Consider the following 25,678-nt stretch of genomic DNA (forward strand, 5'->3'; position numbering starts at 1 on the left):
GCTTTCTTTTCCACCACAAAGTAATGGTTGGGGAAGACCAGAGCAGCCCAAAAATGCCCAACCAATTTTGGTTGTCACTGTTTATAGAGGCCACATGATGGTGGAAGAGGAGATTTGCCAGGTTTAAGAATTCTTCCTGGAGCATTCTTAACAAGTACAAAATATTTGTCATCACAGACAAGCCTTCCAGAGAACTTGGAGAAGAAATGCATGGCACAGGTCATGGATGTGCACCTATAGAACAGGCTGATTTAGGGGGTTGGGGGTATGGAATCAGTTCTGATGGCTAATGATGTTGAGCATCTTATCATGTGCTCATCTGCCATTTCTGTATCTTCTTTGGAGAAATGTCTTCAGATCATTTGCCCATTTTTAATTAGATTTTTTTATTATAAAAGGTTTTCTATCTTTTAGATACAAGACCCTTAACAGATAAGACTTTCAAATATTTTTACACCAAAACTGTACTATGTTTATGTAACTTCATGTTAACAGACACAAAAGGAATCAACTGATCTAAAAACTGTGTGACTCAGGCACCTGACTGTCATGCAACTCTTGATCTCAGGGTCGTGAGTTGAAGCCCCATGTTGGGTGTAGAAGCTACTTTAAATAAATAGAGTGACTAATTTTCTGTAAATGGTGGTAATTTATTTGCCAGTTTCCATGGGTATAACATATTAGCCAAGAGTATCACTGACAAGTGTTTTGGGGTTTTGTTGTCGTTAGATTAGTTTCAGGTGGACAATATAGTGATTCAGTACTTCCATACATCACCCAGTGCTCATCAGGACAAGTGCACTCCTTCATCCCCATCACCTGTTTTCCCCATGTCCCCAACCACCTCCCCTCTACTGACCATCAGTTCCCTACAGTTGAGAGTCTGTTGCATGGTTTGTCTCTCTCTCTCTCTTTTCTTTTCATTGGCCCATTTGTTTTGTTTGTTAAATTCCACATATAACTGAAATCATATGGTACTTGTTTTTCTCAGTCTGACTTATTTCACTTAGCATAATACCCTTCAGGCCTATCCATGTTATTGTAAATTGCAAGATTTTATTCTTTCTTTATGGCTGAATAATATTCCATTGTGTATATACCACATCTTTTTTAACCATTCTCTATCGATGGACAGTTGGGTTGTTTCCATAATTTAGCTATTGTAAATAATGCCGCAATAAATGTAGCAGTGCACATCTACCTTCTAATTAGTGTTTTTGTATTCTTTAAGTGTTTTTATTCTGACTCTATGCCAGGTGCTGTTTCAGGAACTAGGGATAAGGGCAGCAAAACATCCCAGAGTTTATATTCTCATAACAAGATAAATAGATATAATGGCTAGTAATTTTAAGTCTATGAAGAATTGTTACCCATGAATTGGGCTTCTCTGTGTATTTCACAAAAGGAACAGAAAATGTTTCTAGTGAGTTGACGAGGTTGCTTGTATGAATTAGAGAATTTGATGCAAGATTCTTTTGTGAATCTTATTACTCTTTCACAGGTACCATTTCTCCATATTATTAAAGAATCCACTTTTCCATCAAAACCTGAGCTCTCAGCCTTGCACTAAGATGAGAGAAGCCAAATTACCCTCCTTTTCCAACTATGGACTGCAATGGTGTTTCAAGCAGCTAAGCAAGGAAGAGTTTCAGACATTTAAGGAATTGCTCATGGAAAAAGCTTCAGAGTTGGCAATGTGCTCTTTTCCATGGGTTGAAGTGAACAATGCCAATGTGGAACATCTAGCCTCCCTCTTCCATGAGCATTATAAAGAATCTCTTGCCTGGAAAATATCCATTCACATCTTTGAAAAGATGAACCTGTCCACACTCTCTGAGAAGGCAAGGAAAGAGATGAAAAGTGAGTAAGACTTGGGGCAAATCTGGGGGTGGAAGAGAAAGGAGATTACCTCAAGCTTCCATGGGAATGGAGAGGGATACTTGGTCACTAACTGGGTCCACCTCCATGGCGTGAGTCTGAACTGTGAGAAGTCACTCATTAGTCATCCTGTCTGGCTGGAAATTAGAGTAGTGTCCAGCCTGTATAAAAAGAAAAGAAAAATGAGTAGACAGACACTCTACCCAGACAGAATTTGGCTGAAGTTTATAGACAGGACTTGGAGTCTTAAGTGCTAAACTTGAGCTCTGGACCTTCCACTTGTTCTATGTGTGACTTTGGGCAAATCCCCTTTTACTCTGACCCTTGGATTCTACATCTTGGAACAGTAACTTTGACGCTTACCTGTGCTGTTGCAAAGACTCAATAACATAATGTATACAAAGTTGTTAACAAATCTTCATTCATTTATTGAGAACACTATGGTGGTTGTACAGTGGATGTCTCCCGTCTTTCTTGCCCCAAGCTAAAGGACTTAAAGCTCAAGGAACTCTTCTAAGGACTGATCTTGTCAGACTGTTGGTGTCCATATTATAGCAACGTATATGGATCAAATTGTGTGATCAGCTTAGGGTATTTAGGAGAAAGGTAGTAGAAAAAATAGCCCTCCTTTATCAGGAGGAATTCTTCTCTTCAACTGTGGACAGAAAACCTAGAGTCCAGGGTGCCTAGGTGGCTCAGTCGGTTAAGCATCTGCCTTCAGCGTGGGTCATGATCCCAGGGTCCTGGGATCGAGTCCCACATCAGGCCCCCTGCTTGGCGGGGATTCTGCTTCTTCCTCTACCCTTCCCCCTGCTCATGTGTGCACGCTCGCTCTCTCTCAAATAAATAAAATCTTTAAAAAAAACAAAGAAAGAAAACTTAGAGTGCCAAGGGCAAGCAGTCAGATTGGCTCTAAAGACTACAGGTATGCCATCCCTAGATGTAACTTGACATCTACAGCTGCAAAGGACTTTAAGAGAAGCTATTCCTTCTGAGCTTCAAAAAAGCCCTGTGTGGAAAATATGTTGACTGGAGAAAGAGTGGTCAGTGTTAGAACTCATGAGTTGGACACCTCTATTTGGATAATTCACAGGCCTCTAGTGAGTAGTTAACTAACTAGTTGAAGTTTAAGACAGGTGCTGAGGATGACTCTTGAAGATAAACTCTTGATAACCATAATATAACCATAACATAACCTCATCATGTGAATTACCCAAGGCCATACAGCAAAATGGGACTGGAATTTACAAGTTCAAACTTGGAGCACTCTTTATGACCAGCCTCTGCTGCTTCACTGTGCTGGTGGCACTGGAGGATCTGACTCCATTGTCTCCATTACCAGCTAGTCATGGAACAAACTGTGAGATCCTGATGTTTGTCTTGGTTCCCCTCAGTAATTTGGGCAGGGGATGCTCTCATCCCCTAGTCTGGGTAATTGCTATGACTTTACTGAGACTATTGTGTCATCTCCTCTCTGTTGCAGAATATTCACTGACTGAAATACCAGAAAACTCTACACAAAGGAAGAATGACCAAGAACCAAGCATGAAAGAAGTGCCAGGTCAGTGTGGATGTGGTGGGACAATGGATGTGTCTAAAGCCATGTGGTGATTAGTTAGTGGCCCATCCAGGACTTGAACCATGACTTCTGATAGTCCAGTGTTCTTTCTAGTCTGGCATCCTGTTTTTGGCTGATTGTATGGGTTCTGAGCATCTAGTAATCATGGTCTTTCTTATTCTAAGTCCAAGAGAAGTCTGTGATCTTAAAGCTTTCTTACAACTCTCTGGGTTCCCATCTTCAGTTTGGGGAACTTCATGACCTTGCCAGGACAAGCTCCACCTAAGGATCTGTTTTGGAGGCTTTGGTGGAGAGATCCAGATAGCATGAAACCATATTCAATAAAATTCCCTGAATATTTGGGAACCGGTGACAAGCCAGGCACTGCCCTCTGTACTTATGTTACATCCGTGGACAAAGTATGTGCAAATCCCCTGCGTTCATGAAGCTCATACTTCAGTGGAGGAAAAGGGAGACCAATGAAAGGGATCAGAGCAGTGAAGCCAAAACCTAGAGGGAAAGATGTAGGCTTGCATAGACAACATGAATTTCCCACTGTTACCCACACTACCACTTGTAGATCGCAAATCTTCCAGCAGTCAGCATTGACCACGAAGTCTAACACCTTGAAAGAATCAGGACCAACTTTGTGTTGATGCAGGTTTGTCCAGGCTGGGGATAGGAAAACCCCCTTCAAAACAAAAGTCTGAGCAATTGATGAGTCAAGAGTCTCAGAATCCCAGAGGTTGTAAATTGTTCCAATTTTAATGTAAATGTCAGCTTAACAGGGTGAGTCCTATATATTATCATCTTTCCATGGATAAAATTGTATCTTATGCATTTAAAGATTACTTAGTGATTTAGCAATGATGTGAAATAAAGACACTGCCTGACTAATCTTGGCAGTAGGAACAAAATTGACAAAAGCTGGGGTCTTACCAGCCACATTGGGAAACCCCTCTAAATTACCATTGTACGTCAGTACTATCACTTGTTGAGACCTTATGAGTCAAGCATGGTGCCACCTGCTTTAATCTCATAAGTCTCAACAGGATCCTGTGTGGTAGTAACTGAAATTCCAATTGTCCAGTAACAAAACAGATCCAGAGGCAAAATGGCATGCCCAAACTCTACATGTGAGGGCCAATAAGCACTGCTTTATCTGTAATGCCATAAATTTTGGAACATTGTTCCATTCTCACATTGTGTGTTGTGGCCCATCTTGGAGAAAGTTACATGTGCTCTTCAGAAAACCATGTATTCTGCCGTTATTGGTGTTATTGGTTTTCTATATATGTCTCCACTGTTTTCGATTTCAGTAAATGGCACTGCTAACCACCTGGTTATTCATTCCAAAAGCCTACTCACTTTTCTTTTCTTTCTCTACCTTCCATCCAATGAATCAAAATCCTATGAGATCTACATCTGAAGTATAACCCATTTCCATGTTTTTCTATCCATATCCTGTGTATGAGAATCATTTCCTTTGAATCTCTTACCTGTTTCCACAGACGGTTATATGCAATCCATTTTCCACACAATAACAACCAAGGTGATCTTTTAGAAATTTACATCTAACAACTTGACTCCTCTGCTTTAAAATGCTCAAATGGTTTTCCATTATATTTATCATAATTTATTGTATCATTTTTTTTTATAATTTACAAGACTAACACCACCATTATGGCTATTCCTTAAATACCGTAAGGCCATTCCCACATCACCTAAGTCAAATATGTACTTAGCCACATTAGGAAACTATTTTTTAATAAGTAGACATAATGATTATTGTCCATAAGTGGTAGCTATTACATACCAGAGGCTGTGCTATTCCTCCAACAAAACACCTGATTTAATCTTCAGAGCAACTCCACAACATAAAAACTATTATCCTAGCTTTATTTTTTTTTTAAGATTTTGTTTATTTGACAGAGACACAGCGAGAGAGGGAACACAAGCAGGGGGAGTGGGAGAGGGAGAAGAAGGCTTCCTGCCGAGCAGGGAGCCCGATGTGGGGCTCGATCCCAGGACCCTGGGATCATGACCTGAGCTGAAAGCAGACGCCCAACGACTGAGCCACCCAGGCGCCCCTATCCTAGCTTTATAGATGAACATACAGAAGCCTGTAAGCCCAGCAAGTTGACCAAGACCTCATAAGCAGGAAGTGACAGAATTCCCATTTATTTTTTTAAAGATTTTATTTATTTATTTGAGAGAGAGAACAAGAGAGAGAGAGAGCATGAGAGGGAAGAGGGTCAGAGGGAGAAGCAGACTCCCTGCCAAGCAAGGAGCCCGATGCGGGACTCAATCCTGAGACTCCAGGATCATGACCTGAGCCGAAGGCAGTCGCTTAACCAACTGAGCCACCCAGGCGCCCTAGAATTCCCATTTAAATCCTATGCCACACTCCAGACTCCCTTGGTTCTTATCCACCAGGTTTTAGCCCTCATTTTAATAACTTGCCTAAAGGTCCCCAACGAATTAAAAGCAGAAATGAGACCAGAACCTCATATCTTCTGATTTTTAATCAAGTGCTCATTTTATATACAGTTAGTCTCTCTAGCTAAGCCAGCAGCTGCCATGTTTCAAACTGGTCCTGAGATGTGGGTCTGTGCCCTCTCTGATTTGGATACTCACATAAGAGTGGGGGAATTCATCCTTACTCTCTTTTTTGCAGAAATTTCACAAGCTATAGAACAAGATGGTGCCATAGCAGCAGAGACAAAAGAAGAAGGTAAAGAAAACTGATTCACTTTTTTTTTTTTTTTTCTGTCCTGGGATGGAGCTGGGTGAAAACCAGTCTATGGAGTTTGGGTGGCAGAGGAGTCCACTGTCCCTTTGCTCATCCACATTTGTCTCTGGTGCATCAGTCTCTTCCCCAAGAGCTCCTAGAATCATCACCAAGGAGAGAGTCACGTATGTTCACTGTGATCATCTACAGGGACTGGGTATGAAGATAAATTCCAAAAACCTATGATTCTGGTGAACTTGGGCATCAAGTAGAGTCTACTGAGGGGAGAAGGACAGTAAGCCAACAAAAATGTCATGTGGCAGGTATTAAGTGCTGAAAAGAAAGATGAGGCTAAAGGGACAAATAGAGCTATTTTGTAGGATGTTCCTAAGCTTTGAGGAAGTGATCTTTGAGGGATGGAGCTTGTTATCAGTACACTGCTAGGAAGGAACAAAAGAGCCATGTGTGTAGACTGTCTGACTTAGGATCCACTGATTCCAGGTCCAGGGTTTGGGGGTTTGTTTTGTTTTTGCTTTTCCCTAAATTCCGGACTTTCTTGAAATGTTTCCTGTTTTTCTTCTGCCTTCCCCTGTCCAACTTGGGCTGTGGAGATAACACAAGGGACTACAAGGGCTACGTGATGACAAAATTTGCTACAGAGTTGGATGAATACCGTGGTTTTGAAAACCTTGCCTCTGACTGTCCAGAAATGCAAACATTGCTTGGTGCTTTTAGTCCAGACCAGAGGGGCTTCCAGCCTCGCACGGTGGTTTTGCACGGAAAATCGGGAATTGGGAAATCCACTTTGGCCAGAAGTGTCCTGCTGTGCTGGGCACAGGGTGAACTCTTCAAGGGCATGTTCTCCTATGTCTTCTTCCTCCATGCCAGCGACATGCAATGCATGAGCGAGGGCAGCTTTGCAGAGTTAATTTCCAGAAAGTGGCCAGACTCCCAGGTTCCAATGATGGAAATCATGTCCCAGCCAGAAAGGCTCTTGTTTGTTGTTGATGGTTTCGATGACCTGGACTTCGCCTCCCAAGACGATGACACAAATCTCTGTAAAGACTGGGCGGCCAAACAACCCATGTCTGTTCTGATGCTTAGTCTGCTGAGGAAAGTCCTTCTTCCCGAGTCCTCCCTGATGATCACCGTCAGAGACACGGGCATAGAGAAGCTCAAATCCATGCTCACATTGCCCCGTTACCTGTTTGTTGGGGGCATCTCGGTGGAGAAAAGGATCCAGTTGCTCCTTGGGCACATGAAGGATGAGCATCAGAAGACACAAGTCTTGCATTCGGTGGTGGACAACCACCTGTTGTTGGACGAGTGCCAAGTCCCCGTCTTGGGGTCGCTCATCTGCGAGGCTCTGAATCTACGGGAGGCATCGGGAAAGAGCCTTCCCCCAACCTGCCAAACTCTCACAGGTTTATATGCCACTTTTGTGTTCCATCAGCTCACTCCGCGAGACGCCTCCCGGCACTGTCTCAACCAGGAAGAGAGAGCCATTTTGAAGAGCCTGTGCCTCATGGCTGTGCAGGGAGTGTGGAACAGGAAGTTTCTGTTTTATGGAGATGACCTCGGTGTTCACAGACTCAGGGAGTCTGAGCTCTCCGCTCTGTTTCACACGAACATCCTCCTCCGAGACCGTGGCTGCGACAGGTGCTACATGTTCCCTCACGTCAGCCTCCAGGAGTTCTTTGCTGCCCTGTACTATGTTCTGGAAGGACTGGAAACGGAGAGGGCTCCCTACCCTGTGTTCATGGAGAACATGAGTTTGGTGGAGCTCCAACAGATCAGCTCCAATGCCCACCTGTTCCAGATGAAGCGTTTCTTGTTTGGCCTCATGAGCAAAGAAGTGACAGGGGCTCTGGAAGTCCTGCTGGGATGTCGCGTTCCCCTGGCCATGAAGCAGGGGCTTCTGAGCTGGATCTCTCTGCTGGGGCAACAGGCCAGCACCCCCGCCCCACCAGACTTGCTGGACGCCTTCCACTGTCTTTTCGAGACTCAAGATGAAGAGTTTGTTCGCTTGGCATTGAACAGCTTCCAGGCAGTGTGGCTTCCGATAAACCGCCGGATGGACTTGATGGTGTCCTCTTTCTGTCTGCAGCATTGCCAGTGTCTGCAGAAAATTCGGATCGATGTCCACGAGAGCTTCTCAGAGGATGAGTTCACCGAGGCACAGCCCCTCATTCCCCAAGGGTGAGTCCTTCATTTTATTCTTTTTTTTTTATTTTGCCATCTTCCTATATTTTATTTTTTATTATGTTCAATTAGCCAACATATAGTACATCATTAGTTTTGGATGCTGTGTTCAACAATTCATTAGTTGCACATAACCCCCAGTGTCCGTCACCACACGTGCCCTCTTTTTTTTTTTTTTAATATTTTATTTATTAGCACAGCAAGGGAAGGGGCAAAGGGAGAGGGAGAAGCAGACCCCCTGCTGAACAGGGAGCCTAATGCGGGGCTTCATCCCAGGACCGCGAGATCATGACCTGAGCCGAAGGCGGATGTTTAACTGATCCACCCAGGTGCCCCTTCCTTCCCATCTTTATGGAGGCATAACTTTTTTTTTTAAGATTTTATTTATTTACTTGAGAGAGAGAATGAGATAGAGCATGGCGGGGGGAGGGTCAGAGGGAGAAGCAGACTCCCCGCTGAGCAGGGAGCCCGATGCGGGACTCGATCCCGGGACTCCAGGATCATGACCTGAGCCGAAGGCAGTTGCTTAACCAACTGAGCCACCCAGGCGCCCCATATGGAGGCATAATTGACAAATAAAAATTATACATATTTAAGATGTACAACTTGGTAGAATAATCACCATGATTAAGCTAATTAGTATGTCCATCACCTCACTTAGTTACCATTCCGTGTGTGTGTGTTGCTAATACTTAAGACCTATCCTTCTAGCAAATTTCAAGTATATGATACAGTATCGTTATCGGCAGTCACACTGCTCTACCTTAGATATCCGTCTTGTGTCACTGAAACTCTGTCCCCTTCCCCCAACATTGCCCCATTCCCCCTCCCCCAGCCACGGGCAACCACCATCCTCTCTCTGCTTCCATGAGTTTGGCTATTTTAGATTCTATATGTGAGATCGTATGCATCTTTCTGTTACTGGCTTATTTCACTTACCATAATGTCCTCTAGGTTCATTCGTGCTATTGCAAGTGGCAGGATTTCCTTCTTTTTTTAAAGCTGAATAATATCCCCTGGTGTGTGTATACATATGTGTATGTGTCACGTTTTCTTTATTCGTCCATCAGCCATCAGCGAACATTTAGGTTGTTTCCATATCTTGGCTGTTCGGAACGATAATGCACAGATCTCTTCAGGATCCTGACTTCAATTCAATTCAATTTCAAAATTCAATTTTTATAAATGCAATCACTGGATCATATGGTAGCTCTATTTTTACTTTTTTGAGGAACTTCCATACTGTTTTCCACAGTGGCTGCACCATTTTACATTCAAGGGGGAGCTAGAATCTAAGGGCAAACCCAATTCAAGAGCTGGTGGCTCCGCATCACCTTAGTATGTGCCCCGTGGGGTATTAAAATGTTCAGGAGGCAGGGTGGGTGTGAGAGCATGCATTCGAAGCACAAAGCGACATCACTAAATCGACCTCAGGACCTCTGAAGCCATCCCCGTCTTTGCCATAACAGACTGGTTTCTCTCCTCTGACACTCTTGTGGCAGTTGCTCATGTTAAACCCCATCCGGTGGAAGCCAATGTTGATTTCCTTCTCCAATGTAGGACGCCGATTAAGACCCTTGCTGATGAGGGCTGGAAAAGTCTCTGCTTCGTGCTCAGCACCCACCCAAGCCTGCGACAGCTGGACCTGAGTGGCAGTATCCTGAATGAATGGGCCATGAAGACCCTCTGTATCAAACTGAGGCAGCCAACCTGTAAAATACAGAATCTAATGTAAGGCTACCCGGCCCCTGGTACATGCCTCTTGGCATGGCTATGTCACCACTCTCTTCTCCCACCTACCAGAAAAGACCCATCTAAGAATGTAATGAGAGGGGATAACTGCTGTGGAAGACACAGGAGACAAGTTCCCAAAAGCACACAATAGGGAGAAACTAAAGACCCTGTGAAGGGATTATTGAGGCAGGTTCATTCACTCTGGGTATTGAAGGAAGAATAGGAGTTCGTTAGGGCCAAAGGTGCGGGGAGCTCATTGCAGGCAAATGGGTGGAGCACGAGGCCATTGTGAGATCAAAGTACTTGACTCATGGGAGGTTTTAAGTCAGTTCTTAATGCTTTTAGGTTCATTAATAAGGTAATAAATATTTGAACACCCAATAAGGTCCTGGGTCTGTGGTGGACCCCAGGGTACTCACCAAGCACCTGGAGTAGGAGACGAAGTGCTAGTTCTGCAGACAAAGGCTCTGTTCTGGACTCTTCCCTCCAAGACCAAGAGAAGCACATGTAACTTCTCCTTACAAACCTCTTCTTCTTGCCACTTGTACCCCTTCCCTAAGTAGTCTCCGAAAGCTGGACCGTGCCAGAGTCTTGACAGTGCCCTGTTCACCTCCGTCCTGCACTAACACCCTCTGCCGGCTTTACCCTAGCGTTTCCCCTGAGAATCCCTGCTCTTAGCTCTTGCCACGCAGTGATGAGCCTAACTCTGTGTCACCACTGTATTTGCAATACAGCAGTAATGCATCATCATGGTAACGAGATTCAGGCATTACAGGGGTTTTCAGTAAAACCTCTGATGCTTCTTCAACTTCCTATCTCCCTAATTACTCATAAACTTCCCATGCAATTATATGTATATATTGGCAAATGACTTTTTTTTAACCCAAGTGGTGTCACGATATATACAGTCTTCTGACATTTGACCTTTTTCTTCAGCCTGACTTGAACTTGACCATATCTGTTTATAGTTCTGCTTTTTTTTTTTTTTAAAGATTTTATTTTTAAGCGAGTCAGCCAGGTGCCCCTCTAGCTCTGTTCTTTTTTTTTTTTTAAAGATTTATTTATTTATTTGAGAGAGAGAGAATGAGAGAGAGAGAGAGTACATGAGAGGGGGGAGGGTCAGAGGGAGAAGCAGGCTCCCTTACTGAGCAGGGAGCCCGATGTGGGACTCGATCCCGGGACTCCGGGATCATGACCTGAGCCGAAGGCAGTCGCTTAACCAACTGAGCCACCCAGGCGCCCTCTAGCTCTGTTCTTAATGGACCAACCATATTTCATTCTTCAGCATGACTCTGGTTCAGCTCTTTGTTGAGCGTCTCCCCATGAGATCAAGCGCCATCGGAACATGGAGTACCAGCATCACTTAATCCTGTTTCCAGTGCCTGATGCATCATAGATGCTCAAGTATTTGTTGCTTTAAAATTAAATGTGGGCCATCTGGCTGGCTCAGTGGGTGGAGTGTGCAACTCTTGATCTCAGGGCTGTGGGTTCGAGCCACACATTGGGTGTAGAGATCACTTGCAAAATTTTAAAAATCTTTACATAAATGCCAACAGTGGAAAGATAGGAGAGTTGGAACGGGAGAGGAGGGGAAAGGGGAAAATTGGGGTACAGCTGTCACCTGTGTCTCGTATTTTCTGCTTTCTTTTGGGTAGATTTAAAGGTGTGCAGGTTACCCTGGGCCTTCGTCATCTCTGGTTGACTCTCATTACCAACCGTAATATTAAATACCTGAACTTGGGAAACACTCACCTGAAGGATGCAGATCTGATGATGGTGTGCGAAGCACTAAGACACCCAAACTGCTTGCTGGAGTCTTTGAGGTACATTCTGGGTATGGCTTCTGCCTTTTTGGCTTTGTCTTGTTGTCTTTCCTTGTTAAATAATTATTCGCAGCAAGCTGCAAACCTATCAGAAAGGAAGAGGGCAATCTGGACTCGATCTCATGACTCTGAGATCAGGACCTGAGCCAAAATCAAGAGTCGGATGCTTAACTGACTGAACCACCCAGGCGCCCCTCGGATCCATCATCCATGCTGTTCAGAGTATCAGTCGCATGTTCCTTTTCAGGGCTGAGTACGATTTAGTAGGACGGATACACTGCAGTTAGTGTAGCCATTCACCTGTCCAGGGACATTTGGTCATTTCCAGTTTGGGGCTGTTACCATGGTCTTGTAGATCCTGGGCATGTGTTTTGTCAATTAGATTAACTTGGTCTAAAGACACTGCTACTGGATGCCATGCCGAGGCAGAGAAGCATAAGCTCTGTTTTGAGCTTTAACTGACACAGAGCAACTGCGGAAGAGTATTTCGCTTTGCACTACATGCGTTTTTGCTCTGTAACCTGCGAGCCGCCGTCCCAAGCCAGGGTCATCGAGACGACATGCTGGAGAGGAAGACAAACAATAAACAAGTGCAAGTAGTCCTGAGAAGGAAGGAAATCCTGCCATTTGTATGGACCTTGAGGACATTATGCAAACTGAGATAAGTCCGAGAAAGACAAATACCATACGATCTCACATATGGAATCTTAAAAAAGCTGAACTCATAAAAACACAGTAAAATGGTGTTTATCAGGGACCGGGGGTGGGGGAAAGTAGAAATAGGTTGTTGAAAGGTAAAACTTGCAACTAGTAGGTAAATAGGTCCTGGAGACCTAGCACACAGTATAATAATTGTAGACAACAACATTGTATTATAAACATAAAACTTGCTAAGAGACTAGATCGTCATTATTCCCACCACAAAAAAAGAAATAATTATGTGACCCGACAGCGGTCCTCACTAATATTACAATGGCAATCATATTGCAGTATATAAATGTTTCAAATGGACATGCTTATACCTTAAACTTACACAATATTACATGTCAGATATACTTCAATTTTTTTAAAGTGCAAATATATGAAACATTGGCTGGTGATCATTGCTATGCCTAAAATAACACTGGATAGAGGGGTTTCGGGTGCAGTGGGGTGGGGAGGCACAGTTAGGTAAGGTTGTGAGGCTGGCAAACTCAGTAGAGGTGACATTCAGGAGACCTGAATGAAAAATTGAACCACATAAAGATGTGGGGTTGGGGATGAGTAGGGATGGTGCAAACACAAGGAATAGCAAATGCTCAGACCCTGAGCCTAGAGCAAATAGTGTCCAGAAATCAGCAACATGGCCAGAGTAGCTGGTGCTCAGGGAAATGGGTTGCTTTGGGGGGAGAAGTGAGAATGTGTTTCACGTTGTTTATCTCTGCAGGTTGGATCACTGTGGACTAACGCCCGCCTGTTGCCTGGTGATCTCCCAAATCCTTGTTACATCCATCAGCCTAAAATCTCTCAGCCTGGTAGGAAATAAGGTGGCAAACCAGGGCATAAAGCCTCTCTGCAATGCCTTGACAGCCTCACAGTGCACCCTGCAGAAGCTGATGTGAGTTGCACTTCTGTCCACCAGGGTTCCTTTCTCTTAGCTGACACGGCCCAAATGGTGGGGAAGGAGGGGAGGGGAATTCGTGGATGCCTAAGCCAAGGGTTGGAATGGGAGTTCTGACCCCACGGGAGTGCCCCAATATTGAGGTATAAAAGAAGACTCAGTAAATAACATCTGTGTCTTTGCTATCAAACTCTGAACGATATAAAAGTCTAGGGGAGAAGCCAAACGCGTAGAACCAGAGAGAAGAATGTTGACTGCCAGGGGCTGGTGGTTGGGGGGAGAAATGGAGAGAGGTTGGTTAAAGGGTACAGATGTACCATTAAAAGACAAATGAGTTCTGGGGATCTCACATACGGCATTCTGCTTATAGTTAGCACTGTCGTGTTATGTAGTGGAAAGTTGCACCAATGCCCAAATCCTGGAGAGTCTTAGCTTGTGGTTGGGGCTGCCATCTATGGCGTCCTTGAACACCAGGCCCTGTGCTGAGTGTTCTAATCCCATTAATGCCACCTTCACAACCTGCCAGGTAGGAATTATTTTCACCCCATTTGCTGATAAGGAAAACAGAATCCAGAAGAAGGAAAATCTCTTGACTGGGGCCACATAGGGAATAAAAGGCAAAACTAAAACATGAGCTCTGGTTTGATACCTAAGACTTGGAAATCTCCCCCTTGATGACCTACAATCTGGGCAAAGTTGTTCCCCCCCCCCCATCACTCCCAAAGCATGCCATGTCAATAACATCCCTCTTTCCTGGGGAGTTTGAGTCTAAAGTCATAGCAGAAATTGAAAACAAAATGGCACAAATTACCTTTCAATTCCTGAGGGGGGGGGGAATCACATTAGAAGCCAACATATCTTCTCTCCCTCAGTCTGTAGTGGAAGGAAAAAACTTTCCCTCTATCTTCTTAGATTCAATATCTGAGGCCTGCAAATTAAACTGATGATTGACAGGACACACCTATTTTATTTGTACTACTTTTTTTTAATATGCATGGAGGTTTCACAGAAAAGATGTGAGAAACCCAAAGAAGTGGTTAGACTCAAGCTTATATATCATTTTAACAAAGTTATGCTAAATTGTAGAGAAGTGACTAGACAAAAGGCGTTTGGGGCTTCTAGGGGGCTGAGAAATTGTGGATAGGTGACTAGGAAGTATATGAGAGGAGTTAATGGTAGATAAATGTTATATATGACTCATCTCCATGTCATGTCCATCTCTGGTAACAAGGGTCATTCTCTTGCTGGTACCAAAGAGGAGGGACACACTCACAAGGGAAACTCATGCCCTGTTTTTAGGCAGATGGGGGAGAGCACAGAGCCCTTCCTGTGTCTGCTTTTTCTCAGTTGCTTTCAGCTCAAGATCATCCTTATGCCCAAGTGGCATATTTCAGGCTTACACATCCTGACCCCCTTCTAATCCAACCCAGCCAGTATTTCTTCATCAAAATAAATCAGTGTCAGTAATAGGGAGTAAATGTTTGCTATATGCACTGCTCTAAGCATGTTAGATGTGTTAATTCATTTAACTCTGCCACAATCCCATGAGAGAGTGCATGTGAGGAGCAAGAACACCTGGATGGGGAGCAGGTTGACCTTGTCCATGTGTCTCCAATTGTGGGTGATGGCAGATCTAGTCACCCACGCCATTTAGAATAAATATCAGGGTTGGGTTTGCAAGTTAAATGCAAGACACAGTGTGACATCACCATACGTCTGCAAGAGCATGGTCAGCCATGGGGTAGCATTTCTTTCCCTTATTTGCGAAGGAGGGAGGGATGGAACCTTCAGAATAGACCTCATTCTTTCCTTCCCGGGCTCTCTCCTTGCAGACTGGGGAACTGCGGCCTCACAGCTGCCGACTGCCAGGACCTGGCCTCAGCCCTCATCAGCAACCAGAGTTTGACGCACCTGTGCCTGTCGAGCAACAGCCTGGGGAGTGAAGGCGTGAATATGTTGTGTCAAGCCATAAAATTGCCCAACTGTGGGCTACAGAGGCTGATGTGAGTCCAGCTTGCTTCCTTGGGAGGACTGCATTGCTTTGTTACAAACAGCATGTAACGCTCGCCAAGCTCAAAGCAGTGGGAGGATGGTTGTCATGATGAAGGGAACAGATGAGGGCTGCATCCTGGCCCTGCCAGTTTCCTCCTTCCCTGGAAAATTCCATCTCGGCCCGTTTTCTTAGAGTGGGAAGTCGTCATTTATCCAAATACAGGCGATTCTCATTATTTCCTGCAGTTATGTTCTATAAAGTCGTCACAAACACCGAACCACCTCTTCCAGGGGAAACACAAGGTTAGGTTCCTTCGAGCCTCTGGTCACATTTTCATCACCCAACCGGTACCTAACCTTGCTTTGTGTGTTTCTGTTTAAAGACCCCTTATTTAATACATATTGTTGATTCACTCACATTGCGCTCAGGGCCGACAGCGCCATGACTCGTGGCCAAACGAAGCTCATCTCTGAAGCATTTTCTCCAAACAGCACAGCCTTCTTGGGCAGGGGAACACTGGACAGCACCACATCTTAAACAACAAAATGACCCACAAAAACCACAAAAATGCGGAAAACGTGGCACTAACTAGATCATGAAAAGGATACTTGTTGACAATGAACTTGAAACGAGTTCAGCCTCAGTGGGGAGCGTGTGCGTTGGGCAGCTCGGATATTTCTCTGCTCTGCACAGGCACGTGTGTCCGTGAATGCCCCATGAGCACCATGAGTATGGACTTGGGGGAGTAGCGAATAAATTTTAGCAAGCAGACAAATGTGCAAACACAGAATCCCTGAATAATGAGGATTGGCTATAGTAAGCACGTGCTACTGGCGAACACTCTTGGTTGCCAGTGATGCAGAGATGACCGATGTGGTCCCTAAGTTCACAGAGCTTAGGTTCTGGTAGGGAGAGCTGGATAATTGAGATTTTTGGATGATGGTAATGGTGACACAGGGTTGGCAGCCACAGAGGTAGTGTCCCCACCACTCCGGACAGTACCACATGCGCAGTTAGGGAAGGCCATGTACTCTAGCTAGCGTAGAGCAAGGGGTCTCCATAACTGCCTTAAAAACTGCTACCCCATTGCCAGGTTATTCTTCTAGCCTACATCTTTGGTCTGGTGGTGAGAACAAAAGATGGGTGTTACACCTGTTCCACACTGTCAGCTTGCCTTGCTGGGGTCACTTTGCTTTCTGCCATTTCACCCCGTTGACCAATTAGTTCACCAATAACTCTATAATTTAAGAAATCAACGTATGTTAATGGTATACCTGTAGCCAGAAATTCTGTTAAAGAATATAACTTTAACATACATGTCTACCTTGTGGGTTCCAAGGTTCCTCAGTGAATAAATGATGGGAAGATACTGAGTATGGTAGACAGAAGAGTGACCTGCTCCCCAAGATGCCCATGTCCTAATTCCTGTAAATATGTAAACTCACATGGCAAAAGGGACTTTGCAGGTGTGAGCAAGTTAAGGATCTTGAGATGGGAAATTATCTTGGATTATCTGAGTAGCCCTAATGTAACCAAAGGTGTTTTTATGAGGGAAAGGGGGAGAAGTGGGAGAGGAGATATGGTAACAGGATATAATTGCTGACTGAAGACCAGAAGCCAAAGACCATGAGCAGCCCTATAAAAGCTAGGAAAGGCAATAAAACAAATTCTCCCCTGGAGCCTCCAGAAGGAACACAGCCTTGCTGACACCTTGATTTTTGCCTCAGTCAAAATCTGCTGAACTCCAGAACTGTAAGGTAATAAATGTGTGTTTTAGGCCACCAAGTTCGTGGTAATTTGTTACAGTTAGCCACAGGAAAGTGACACATTGAGCATGAAGGAAAATTAAAAAGAGCTTCTTGAACGGCATCCAGTGCACGCGTGCTGCTAGATATCATACCAAGCACATCATGGTCGTCCTGTTACCCAAGCTGAAACCTCCCTCCTCTTTCCCTTGTGTGTGCCCCGCAGACTAAATGAATGCAACCTGGATGTCGCCGGCTGTGGCTTTCTTGCGTTTGCACTTATGGGCAACAAACATCTGACACATCTGAGCCTTAGCATGAACCCCGTGGAAGATGGTGGGATGAACCTTCTCTGCGAGGTCCTGATGGAACCATCTTGTCACCTCCAGGACCTGGAGTAAGTTTCAATGGTTGTCGGGGGTCAGTTCTACTATATTGGGGCCTGGGGTTCCTAGAAAGTCCAGAGATGTGAGCAGGAAGACTGGTACCAAAAATTAGTTCTGGTAATTGGGTCTAGTTGGGTCAACTGATGCTCAGGCTTTCATCTGTTTACCACAGTGAGTGTGGGAAGGACACGGAAATGAGTCCAGATAGGAACCCCACGATAGGATTTTTGGAGCTTAGGTCACCCTCGATTTCTAAAAACCTGTTCGCTTCTCAGAAAACCTCTTTTTGCCCTAAGTTACTCTTCAGCTGTTCATTCTGTATGTAGGGTGGAGATGGAGGGGCTCTCTCTCAACATCTTCCTCTGGGGCTCAAATTTCTTTACCTTTTATTGGAATGTTTCTCTTTGATAAGAGTATTCCATCCTTAAACAGACTATAGAAAAGTTAAAAGATATCAATGAACAGAAATGAATCTCCAATCTGACAAAGCAGTTAACACTTTGGCAAATTCCTCCTGGATGCGTAAGTATTACAAAGAAAGGATCCCAGCAGTTACCGCTAAAAGCTTCTTGCCACATGGCAGGCATAAGGCTTTAAATATTTCACATGTCTAGGCTCATGTAGTTCTCCTACCAATCATTTGCAGGGGAAACCAGAACTCCCTTAGGAGCCCAAACCTTGCCTTTTGGTCTCACATTCTGTCCCTTGAGGATCTGCAGATCATAATCATAAACTAAGTATGGTATGGTATGCCACTGAATGATGCATCATAACTTTAGAAATCCCCTAAAGCTGGACACTAAGCTTATGTCCAATGTTTTAGTCATGCGTACCTTCTAAATCTTTGTGTACTTGGTAGTATCTTCTTCTCAATTACAAAAGTAGAGGGTCACCTGGGTGGCTCAGTCATTAAGTGTCTGCCTTTGGCTCAGGTCGTGGTCCCAGGGTCCTGGGATCGAGCGCCGCATTGGGCTCCCTGCTCCGCGGGAAGCCTGCTTCTCCCTCTCCCACTCCCCCTGCTTGTGTTCCCTCTCTCGCTATCTCTCTGTAAAATAAATAAATAAAATCTTTAAAAAAAAATCAGTGAACCAAAAAGTAGGACCATTTTAATATCTCTCCTTCTCCAATAATAAACAAGAGAAAGAAATTGGATAGAGATCATAGCCCACAGAGCTGAGTGCCCCCCCCCCCCAAGTATTATTCCTATGTTTGTTTTCATGAAATCAGTGTTTCGAGCTCTACTTTTGCATGGTGTAGAAACTAAAGCTTAATTACTTGGAGGCGCCACTTCTTTGGGGTTACATTTAAATGCTGGGGGATCATCATCACTGATCCTTGCTGGCATCTTAGGCTTAGCCATTCCCACCTGGTCTGCAGGTGTGAGCTCTTGCTCATTCTTGGTGTGAACGCCTCGGGAAGATGGACTCTCTCATCCCCAGTGGGATCATTCTATTCTCAGCTGAAGACAGGAGACAGTGGAGCTGTTCCCTTCATCTCTACTCAGATGAATCATGCAGTCAGTATTTCAGGGGCCTTCTCTGCCCCCACCCTCCCCATTCGTCCCAGGAACAGAAGCACAAGACGCCTCTCCTTTTGGGCCCCAAACCCATCTAGCATTTCAGTACCTTCTGTCATCTGTCATCTTTTCTCACCCTCTCAGGGACTCTACCGACTTCTCTTTTTTTTTTTCTCTTTTTCTCCATCCACCTGGGGGAATCTTCATCCCATCTGCAGGTGGGAAGCAAGCTCTGATGTGCTCATTTCTTTTTCCAGAAATCCCTCCAGCCACATCACATGCTTTCCCCACCTGTCACTATCATCCCTCCTCACCTGAGCCACTGGATGCTGCACAACCTAAGCCATTCCCAGGGATGGACAGAAAGGTTACCAGTGAGGAAGGAGTCCAGGAAAACCCCACTGATGTTTCTGGGCATCGTCCCCCTCTGACCCTCTCCTCAAATGACATGGGCTCTCCTCTTGCAGATTGGTTAAGTGTCATCTCACCGCGGCCTGCTGCAAGAAACTGTCCCATGTGATCACAAGGAGCAAACACCTGAAGAGCCTGGATCTGGCGGTGAATGCCCTGGGTGATGAAGGCATCATAGCACTGTGCGAGGGACTGAAACACAGGAGGGCTTCTCTGAGGAGGCTCGGGTGAGTTCCTGGGGTCCCCTGTATGAGGGCTGGGTGAAAAGGAAGGGGGACCTGGGCACGAAGTTGCTGAACAAAGACAGTGTTCCAACTCTCACAATTCCATTTGAACGAACCTTGTTCTCCCTGGTGCTCAAGAAATGACCTCACCCCCTTCGAATCAACATGAAGCCATTTCATAGGAAGGCCCTGCACGTTCCACCATGAAACCACTTAATATCTGTACCCACGTTCCCTACTTTCTGAAACAATAGAGGAAAAATCTCTACCGCTATCAGCTTAACCTCACTCATATCGGGAATCTTATCAAGTGCCTTATGCTATCACTGAATTACCTTCCCTCACCTCTTTCCAAAGCCTCCCTAGTAGAGATTTCCTGTTTTCACAGAGGCTTAGATATTATTGTAGAAGCAAAACCAATAATAACAATAAGCTTTATTCAGCCCCACCTCACCATCTAACTATAGGCACTTAAAACTACTTGAGCACATCCCACGACTTTTTACTTTATCACAAGACGTTCCCAAATACACAAAATCTAGAATGATTGGGACATTAAAAACCTGCATGCTCACCACCCAGTTTAAATGATCATCAGTATTTTGCTCTATCTGGTGAACCATTTCATAGCAAGTTATAGTTTGTTGTTCAGCCTCTGAATACCTCAACACGCATCTCCAACATGGGAGAACACGGCCACCATCCAATTATTACATCCAACAAAGCTGTTTGGCCCTTAGCTGCTCCTAGGATAAAATCCTAAATCCTTAATGGGACCTAAAATGCCCAGCCTCCTCTCACACCATGGCCTCTGACTCCCCTGTGGCTGTCTGGTTCCCTGTCCGAGTCTCAGACATGTCCCAGCCTTCCTTCCGAGAGGGTCAGGTGCGTGCAGTTCCCAAGCCTATATCTCTACTTCCTGCCCCGTTCACCTGGCTTCCTTCTTGGGTTCCAGGTGAAATGCAGGTTCTCAGCAAGCCTTTCTCAACGTGCCTTGCTTTGTTCCCTGGTTGCAAGTGCTCTCACCCTTTCTTTATCTTTCATTCTTTCCACAACTGTAATTAAGTCACCCAGCGGCTCTTAACAGGAGAACCAGCATCATCGCCTGGGAATCCGTTAGAAATGCAAATGTCCAGGTTCCTCCCCAGAACTGTGGAACCAGAAACGCCAGTGGTAGAGCCCACCCCTCTATCTTAAACATTGCCATGAAGGTCCAGTGGGTGGAAGGGTCGGTCATTGAACTTTGGAGGCATTTCTTGGCATGTTGGCCCTGCAGGTTGGAGGCGTGTGGACTGACTTCCGGCTGCTGTGAGGCCCTCGCCTCGGCTCTCCTCTGTAGCCAGCGCCTGACCAGCCTGAATCTGATGCAGAACAATTTCAGCCCCGTAGGAATGATGAAGCTGTGTCCCGCCTTTGCACAACCCACATCTAACCTACAAATAATCGGGTGAGTCCCTGGCGATTGTCTTCCGAGATACAAACCTCCTTCTGCTACAGAGCATGCTGGTTGGTGGAGAAATGCTTTATCCCAGAAACTGAGATGTGGCTTACCAACCAGATCCTTGATCCAACCACTAAGTGCCCACTGTGTTCTGGGCACCGTACTGAGGATAGGGATAGAGACAGAGGCAAGGTGCCTGATATCATGGGGCTTACTTCTGGATGGGTTTAGGAAGAATGGAGAGACAACATACAAATCAGATGTTTATCCTTAAAAAGCTAAAAGTGGAATTTCTATATGATCCAACAATTCTGAGTACATACCCAAAAGAACTGAAACCAGGATCTAGAAGAATTACTTGTACATCCATGTTTACAACAGCATTATTCACAGTAGTCAAAAAGCGGAAGCAGCCCAGGCATCTGCAGTCAGGGGAATGGGTAAATTAAGTGTGATATATCCACACAGTGGAATATCATTCAGCATTAAAACAAAAGGAAGTTCTAACACCTGTTATAACATGGACAAAGTAAGTCAGGTGCAAGAAGACAAATACTGCATGATTCTACCTAAGTGAGGTCCTGAGAGCAGTCAAATCCATAGAGACTGAAGGTAGATGGTGGCACTGGGGGAGAGGGAGGGGGATGGGGAGTCGGTGTTTAATAGGCACAGAGTTCTAGTTGGGGAAGATGAAAAGTTATGAGGATAGATGGCGAAGATGGCCGCACAACAGTGCAAGTGTACTTAACACCACCAAACTCCCCACTGGAAAACGGTTAAGAGGGACAGACCGTTGAGGTTGGTTGTCCTGTATTTATTTCAATAGCAAACTCCCTGATTGAAAAACTGCCTCTGTGTAGCCCAGCTTACAGTGGTTGGGTTTGTGCAGGGGTCAAGTGTTGACGTATGGATGTAACAGGGTGGTTGTAGTGTGGGATCTGAGGGGAAGGATGGAATGGAAGGCATGGCTCTGTGGATTCAGAGACTTCAGTGTGGACAGGGAGAACTGTCACAGTGGTCTCTTCAGCAGATAAGCTGGAAAGGCAGAACATTGGGTTGAAAGAGAGCATATTTGCATCAATGACTCATGAAGCAGTGTAGCTTTGGACAAGCTCAGCCTGTGATCATGGGACTTGGCAGTTGAAGAGTCAGACCTAGATTTTACTAATGGACCTTCCAGGAGCCTATTTCCCTATCTGTAAAATGGAAACGATGCTGTGTATCTATTTGAATACCTGTTTCTCCTGCCCTAGGGATATAAGCTTCCTGAGGGTAGGGGCTTTGCCTTATTCGTCACTGGGCCTCCGAACCCTATAACAGGACCTGGCACAAAGTAGGTTCTCAGGAAGGAGTTTATGGATGGATGAATAATCATGCCTGCCTCTAAAGACCGTGGTGAGGGGCAGATGACCATAAAAGCTCAGTGTAGCACCTAATGCATGCAAGCGTGCCTTCACATGTAGGGATTTACTCCTCCTCTGTGGAGCACCTCAAGAGTACAAGAAGAGGTCTCAGATCCTTGATGGAGTTTCCAGGAATTTTAAGGAAAGAAGAAGCAGAAGCAAATTCCCAGAGTAATGTGTCCCCCTTCTGCCTCTCCAGGTTGTGGAAATGGCAATATCCCACTCAAATACGGAAGCTTCTGAAGGAGGTCCAACAACTCAAGCCACAGATCATAATTGGTGACAGTTGGTATTCTTCTGATGAAGATGACCGGTATTGGTGGAAAAACTGAAAACATGAAACTCTCCCCCCCTCCCTGCCCCCGACCATACACACACACATGCACTCTGATGGAGGAACATAAAAGCCGTCTTCTGGGGCAAGCTGTACCCAGGAGTTCCCTCTCAGAGATGGAATGTGAGTTCTGGTTCTCACAAAGCCCTCACTGGTGGCGATTCTCATGTGTCCAATATAACTTGGTTACTACATTTGCCTCTGACACAGGCTGTGACCTTCCAATCCTAGGATCTCTGTATCTACGAAATGTCTGTCCTACCTCGGAGCATATAGAGAAAATCAAATAAAATAAGCACTGAGAGTATCTGGGGAGTAAGTACCCTGTGACCTTCTTGAGCAGTGGGGATATGATCCAAGAGAAGAGTCGGAGGACTTAGGTCCTAAAAGTGACCCCCAGATGTTGATGATACAACTCTGCTGGTGTTACAAAAAGAATTAAAGCACAATCTAAAAGTCAGGAGGATGGTGTGACTATCACTATCTAAATATAAACAAACCAAATGTATTACTTAGTGTAGTGAAGAACTGGTCTACCACTGTCTCTGAGAAGAGCAGACTGCTGATCTTATGTAGGTAGGGATTTGGGGAAGCGTGGAGTTCAGGGATTGGTGAGTCTCTGGAGTGAGCATGTAGCATGACATGTAGTTTCTCAGGTAAGACTGCTTAGCATTCACAAGTGTGTTCATCAGAGTGAATCCCTTCCTGATCGGCTGAATCTCAGAAGCTAAGGGGAGTCCATCCTTGGCTTGTCAAAGCAGGTTCCCTGGGGCAAGTCATCTTGGATCCATTTAACGACCGGTTGGTCGTTACCATGGCTACAGATCAATCAGTCTCTTTCTAGGAAAGTGGGAAATTCTTGTGTTCTCACCAATATGTCCTATTTATTGGTCCTTCGGTTTATTTCTCTGGTCCATGATGATGGTCGCTAACACAGGCTCTACTTGAAACACAATCTACAAATTAACTCATTTGGTCTTCAAATTCAAGCTTCATTTTTTCAAACCTGGAAATGTTTCAGGCTTGTTCCCTCTCAGATGGTGATTAGATGGTGATCAGCCTGCCTCCTCTCAGCCCTGTAATATGGCTGATGACAAGTTTATGCAGAGCATAGGAGAAATGTCAGCCCTGTAGTTCCCTTGGGCTTATGTTGCTAGCATTGTCTTCAATCTGTGGTGTTTCTGCAGGAATACATTTTAAATGCATGTTCTGGGAGTGTCTCAGATTACATAATGCTTGTGCCTTGGACCAGTGGGGCATGGTTTGTGTGATGTGAATGGGGGAGAGGTGTCACAGTTACACCTCCCAAATCAGAGATGTCCTAGTCTTCAGAATACCGGCTCTCCTGCATGGGACACGTGACCATCTGACCTACAGACCCTGTGAGGCTCTACCACTAATGCTTGTGTTAAATGCTAATAAAGCATTACTATTTTGTCTTTTTAAAGGAGTATCACCTGACATAGAGCTAAAAGTACCTCACACCTGCCGTCTGTGTTTAATGGAGTCTCTTGAGCACTGCCTGTCCCTCTCTCTCTCTCCCCCTGACGGTACATATGTCCCGCTTTGGAAAACTGCCCGAAAAGGAAGATCAAAGAGAGAGGGCAACGAATTTTTAATTCAGACCTGTGTTGGCATCCTGGCTCTCCTAAATGACTCTGATGACGCAAGACAAATGCCAACCTCCATCAGCCTTTGTTTCCTTCTCTGTAAAATAAGGAAAATGGCACCGACTTCTTATGGGCAGTTTGAGAAGATGAATTCCTGGAAAGCTCTCAAAGCTAGAACATTCATCCCACAAATATGTTATTAAATACCTACTTGTGATATCGACTGCCCTTCACAATATTGTTACAAACTTAGCAGCTTGAAACACATTACCTCACGGTTTCTGTGGGTCAGGAGTCTGGGTGTGGCTTAGCTGGGTCCTCTGCCTCGGGGTCTCACAAAGCCACAATGAATGTGTCCAATGGGGCCATTGTCTCATCAGAGATTCAACTGGGGGAGGAACCTCTTCCAAACTCAAGTGGTTCCTGGAGGCGTTCATTTCTTTGCAGGCTGCTGGACGGAGGGCCTCGGTTTCTTGCAAGTTGTCAGAGGGCATTCCCAGCTACTTCCCGTGCTGCCTCATTGCATGGCAGGTTGTTTCTTCAAAGCTAGCAAGAGAGTCTCCCTGCAAAACAGACTTAAAATTTCATGTTACCACACAAGTGAAGTCCCACCTACTTTGCCATATTCTGTTTCGCTGTAAGTCACAAGTCCCGCACACACTCAAGGGGAAGAGACCCCAGAAGGGCATGAAGGGATGAAGAGATCATTGGGCCACCTTATAGTCTGTCCGATGCTCTGCTCTGTGCTCTGGGGGAAGCCACTCTCAACTCACTTCTGCGTGTTGGAAAAGGGCACTTAATGTCTTGTCCCCACCACTACCTCCCCCCGCTCCAGCCATCTCCAAGGGTAGAGAAGTTACCTAGTTGGTAAGGACAGAAGGAAAACACCAGGCCTATGAGGCTTAGCCCCTCTGGGCTCTCCTTCCAAGCAGCCTGTCCTTACGACATGTGCACTCTTTCCCCCTCAATGCAGCTTCCTATGACTCTGATTAAGGCAAAGTGTTAGGAATCTGCAAATACAGGGGTGCTTGGGTGGCTCAGTCGGTGAAACATCTGCCTTCGGCTCAGGTCTTGATCTCAGGGTCCTGT

The 25,678-nt window shown here is 45.2% G+C and overlaps 1 protein-coding gene across 1 annotated transcript; it reads left to right on the top strand.

The window, feature by feature from the left end:
* Positions 1–1,517: 1,517 nt before the first annotated feature.
* On the top strand, positions 1,518–22,977 carry NLRP5 (NLR family pyrin domain containing 5). The gene is made up of 13 exons (XM_028095226.2): positions 1,518–1,860; positions 3,362–3,439; positions 6,114–6,170; positions 6,675–6,683; positions 6,779–8,366; positions 9,930–10,100; positions 11,759–11,926; positions 13,353–13,523; positions 15,359–15,529; positions 17,491–17,661; positions 19,634–19,804; positions 21,078–21,248; positions 22,845–22,977. The coding sequence occupies exons 1-13, from the start codon at positions 1,572–1,574 to the stop codon at positions 22,975–22,977; spliced, it is 3,348 nt and encodes a 1,115-aa protein (XP_027951027.2). The 5' UTR covers positions 1,518–1,571.
* Positions 22,978–25,678: the final 2,701 nt, after the last annotated feature.

This window comes from Eumetopias jubatus, unplaced genomic scaffold, assembly GCF_037043125.1.
Source record: "Eumetopias jubatus isolate StellerSeaLion01/CBP00866 unplaced genomic scaffold, mEumJub1_p1.0 scaffold_10, whole genome shotgun sequence".
NCBI lineage: Eukaryota > Metazoa > Chordata > Mammalia > Carnivora > Otariidae > Eumetopias > Eumetopias jubatus.

Coding starts and splice junctions, on each gene's coding strand:
- NLRP5 (XM_028095226.2), top strand. CDS start 1,572: ATGAGAGAAGCCAAATTACCCTCCTTTTCCAACTATGGACTGCAATGG. Junction 11,927..13,352: donor TGCTTGCTGGAGTCTTTGAG/GTACATTCTGGG, acceptor TTATCTCTGCAG/GTTGGATCACTGTGGACTAA. Junction 19,805..21,077: donor GCTTCTCTGAGGAGGCTCGG/GTGAGTTCCTGG, acceptor TTGGCCCTGCAG/GTTGGAGGCGTGTGGACTGA.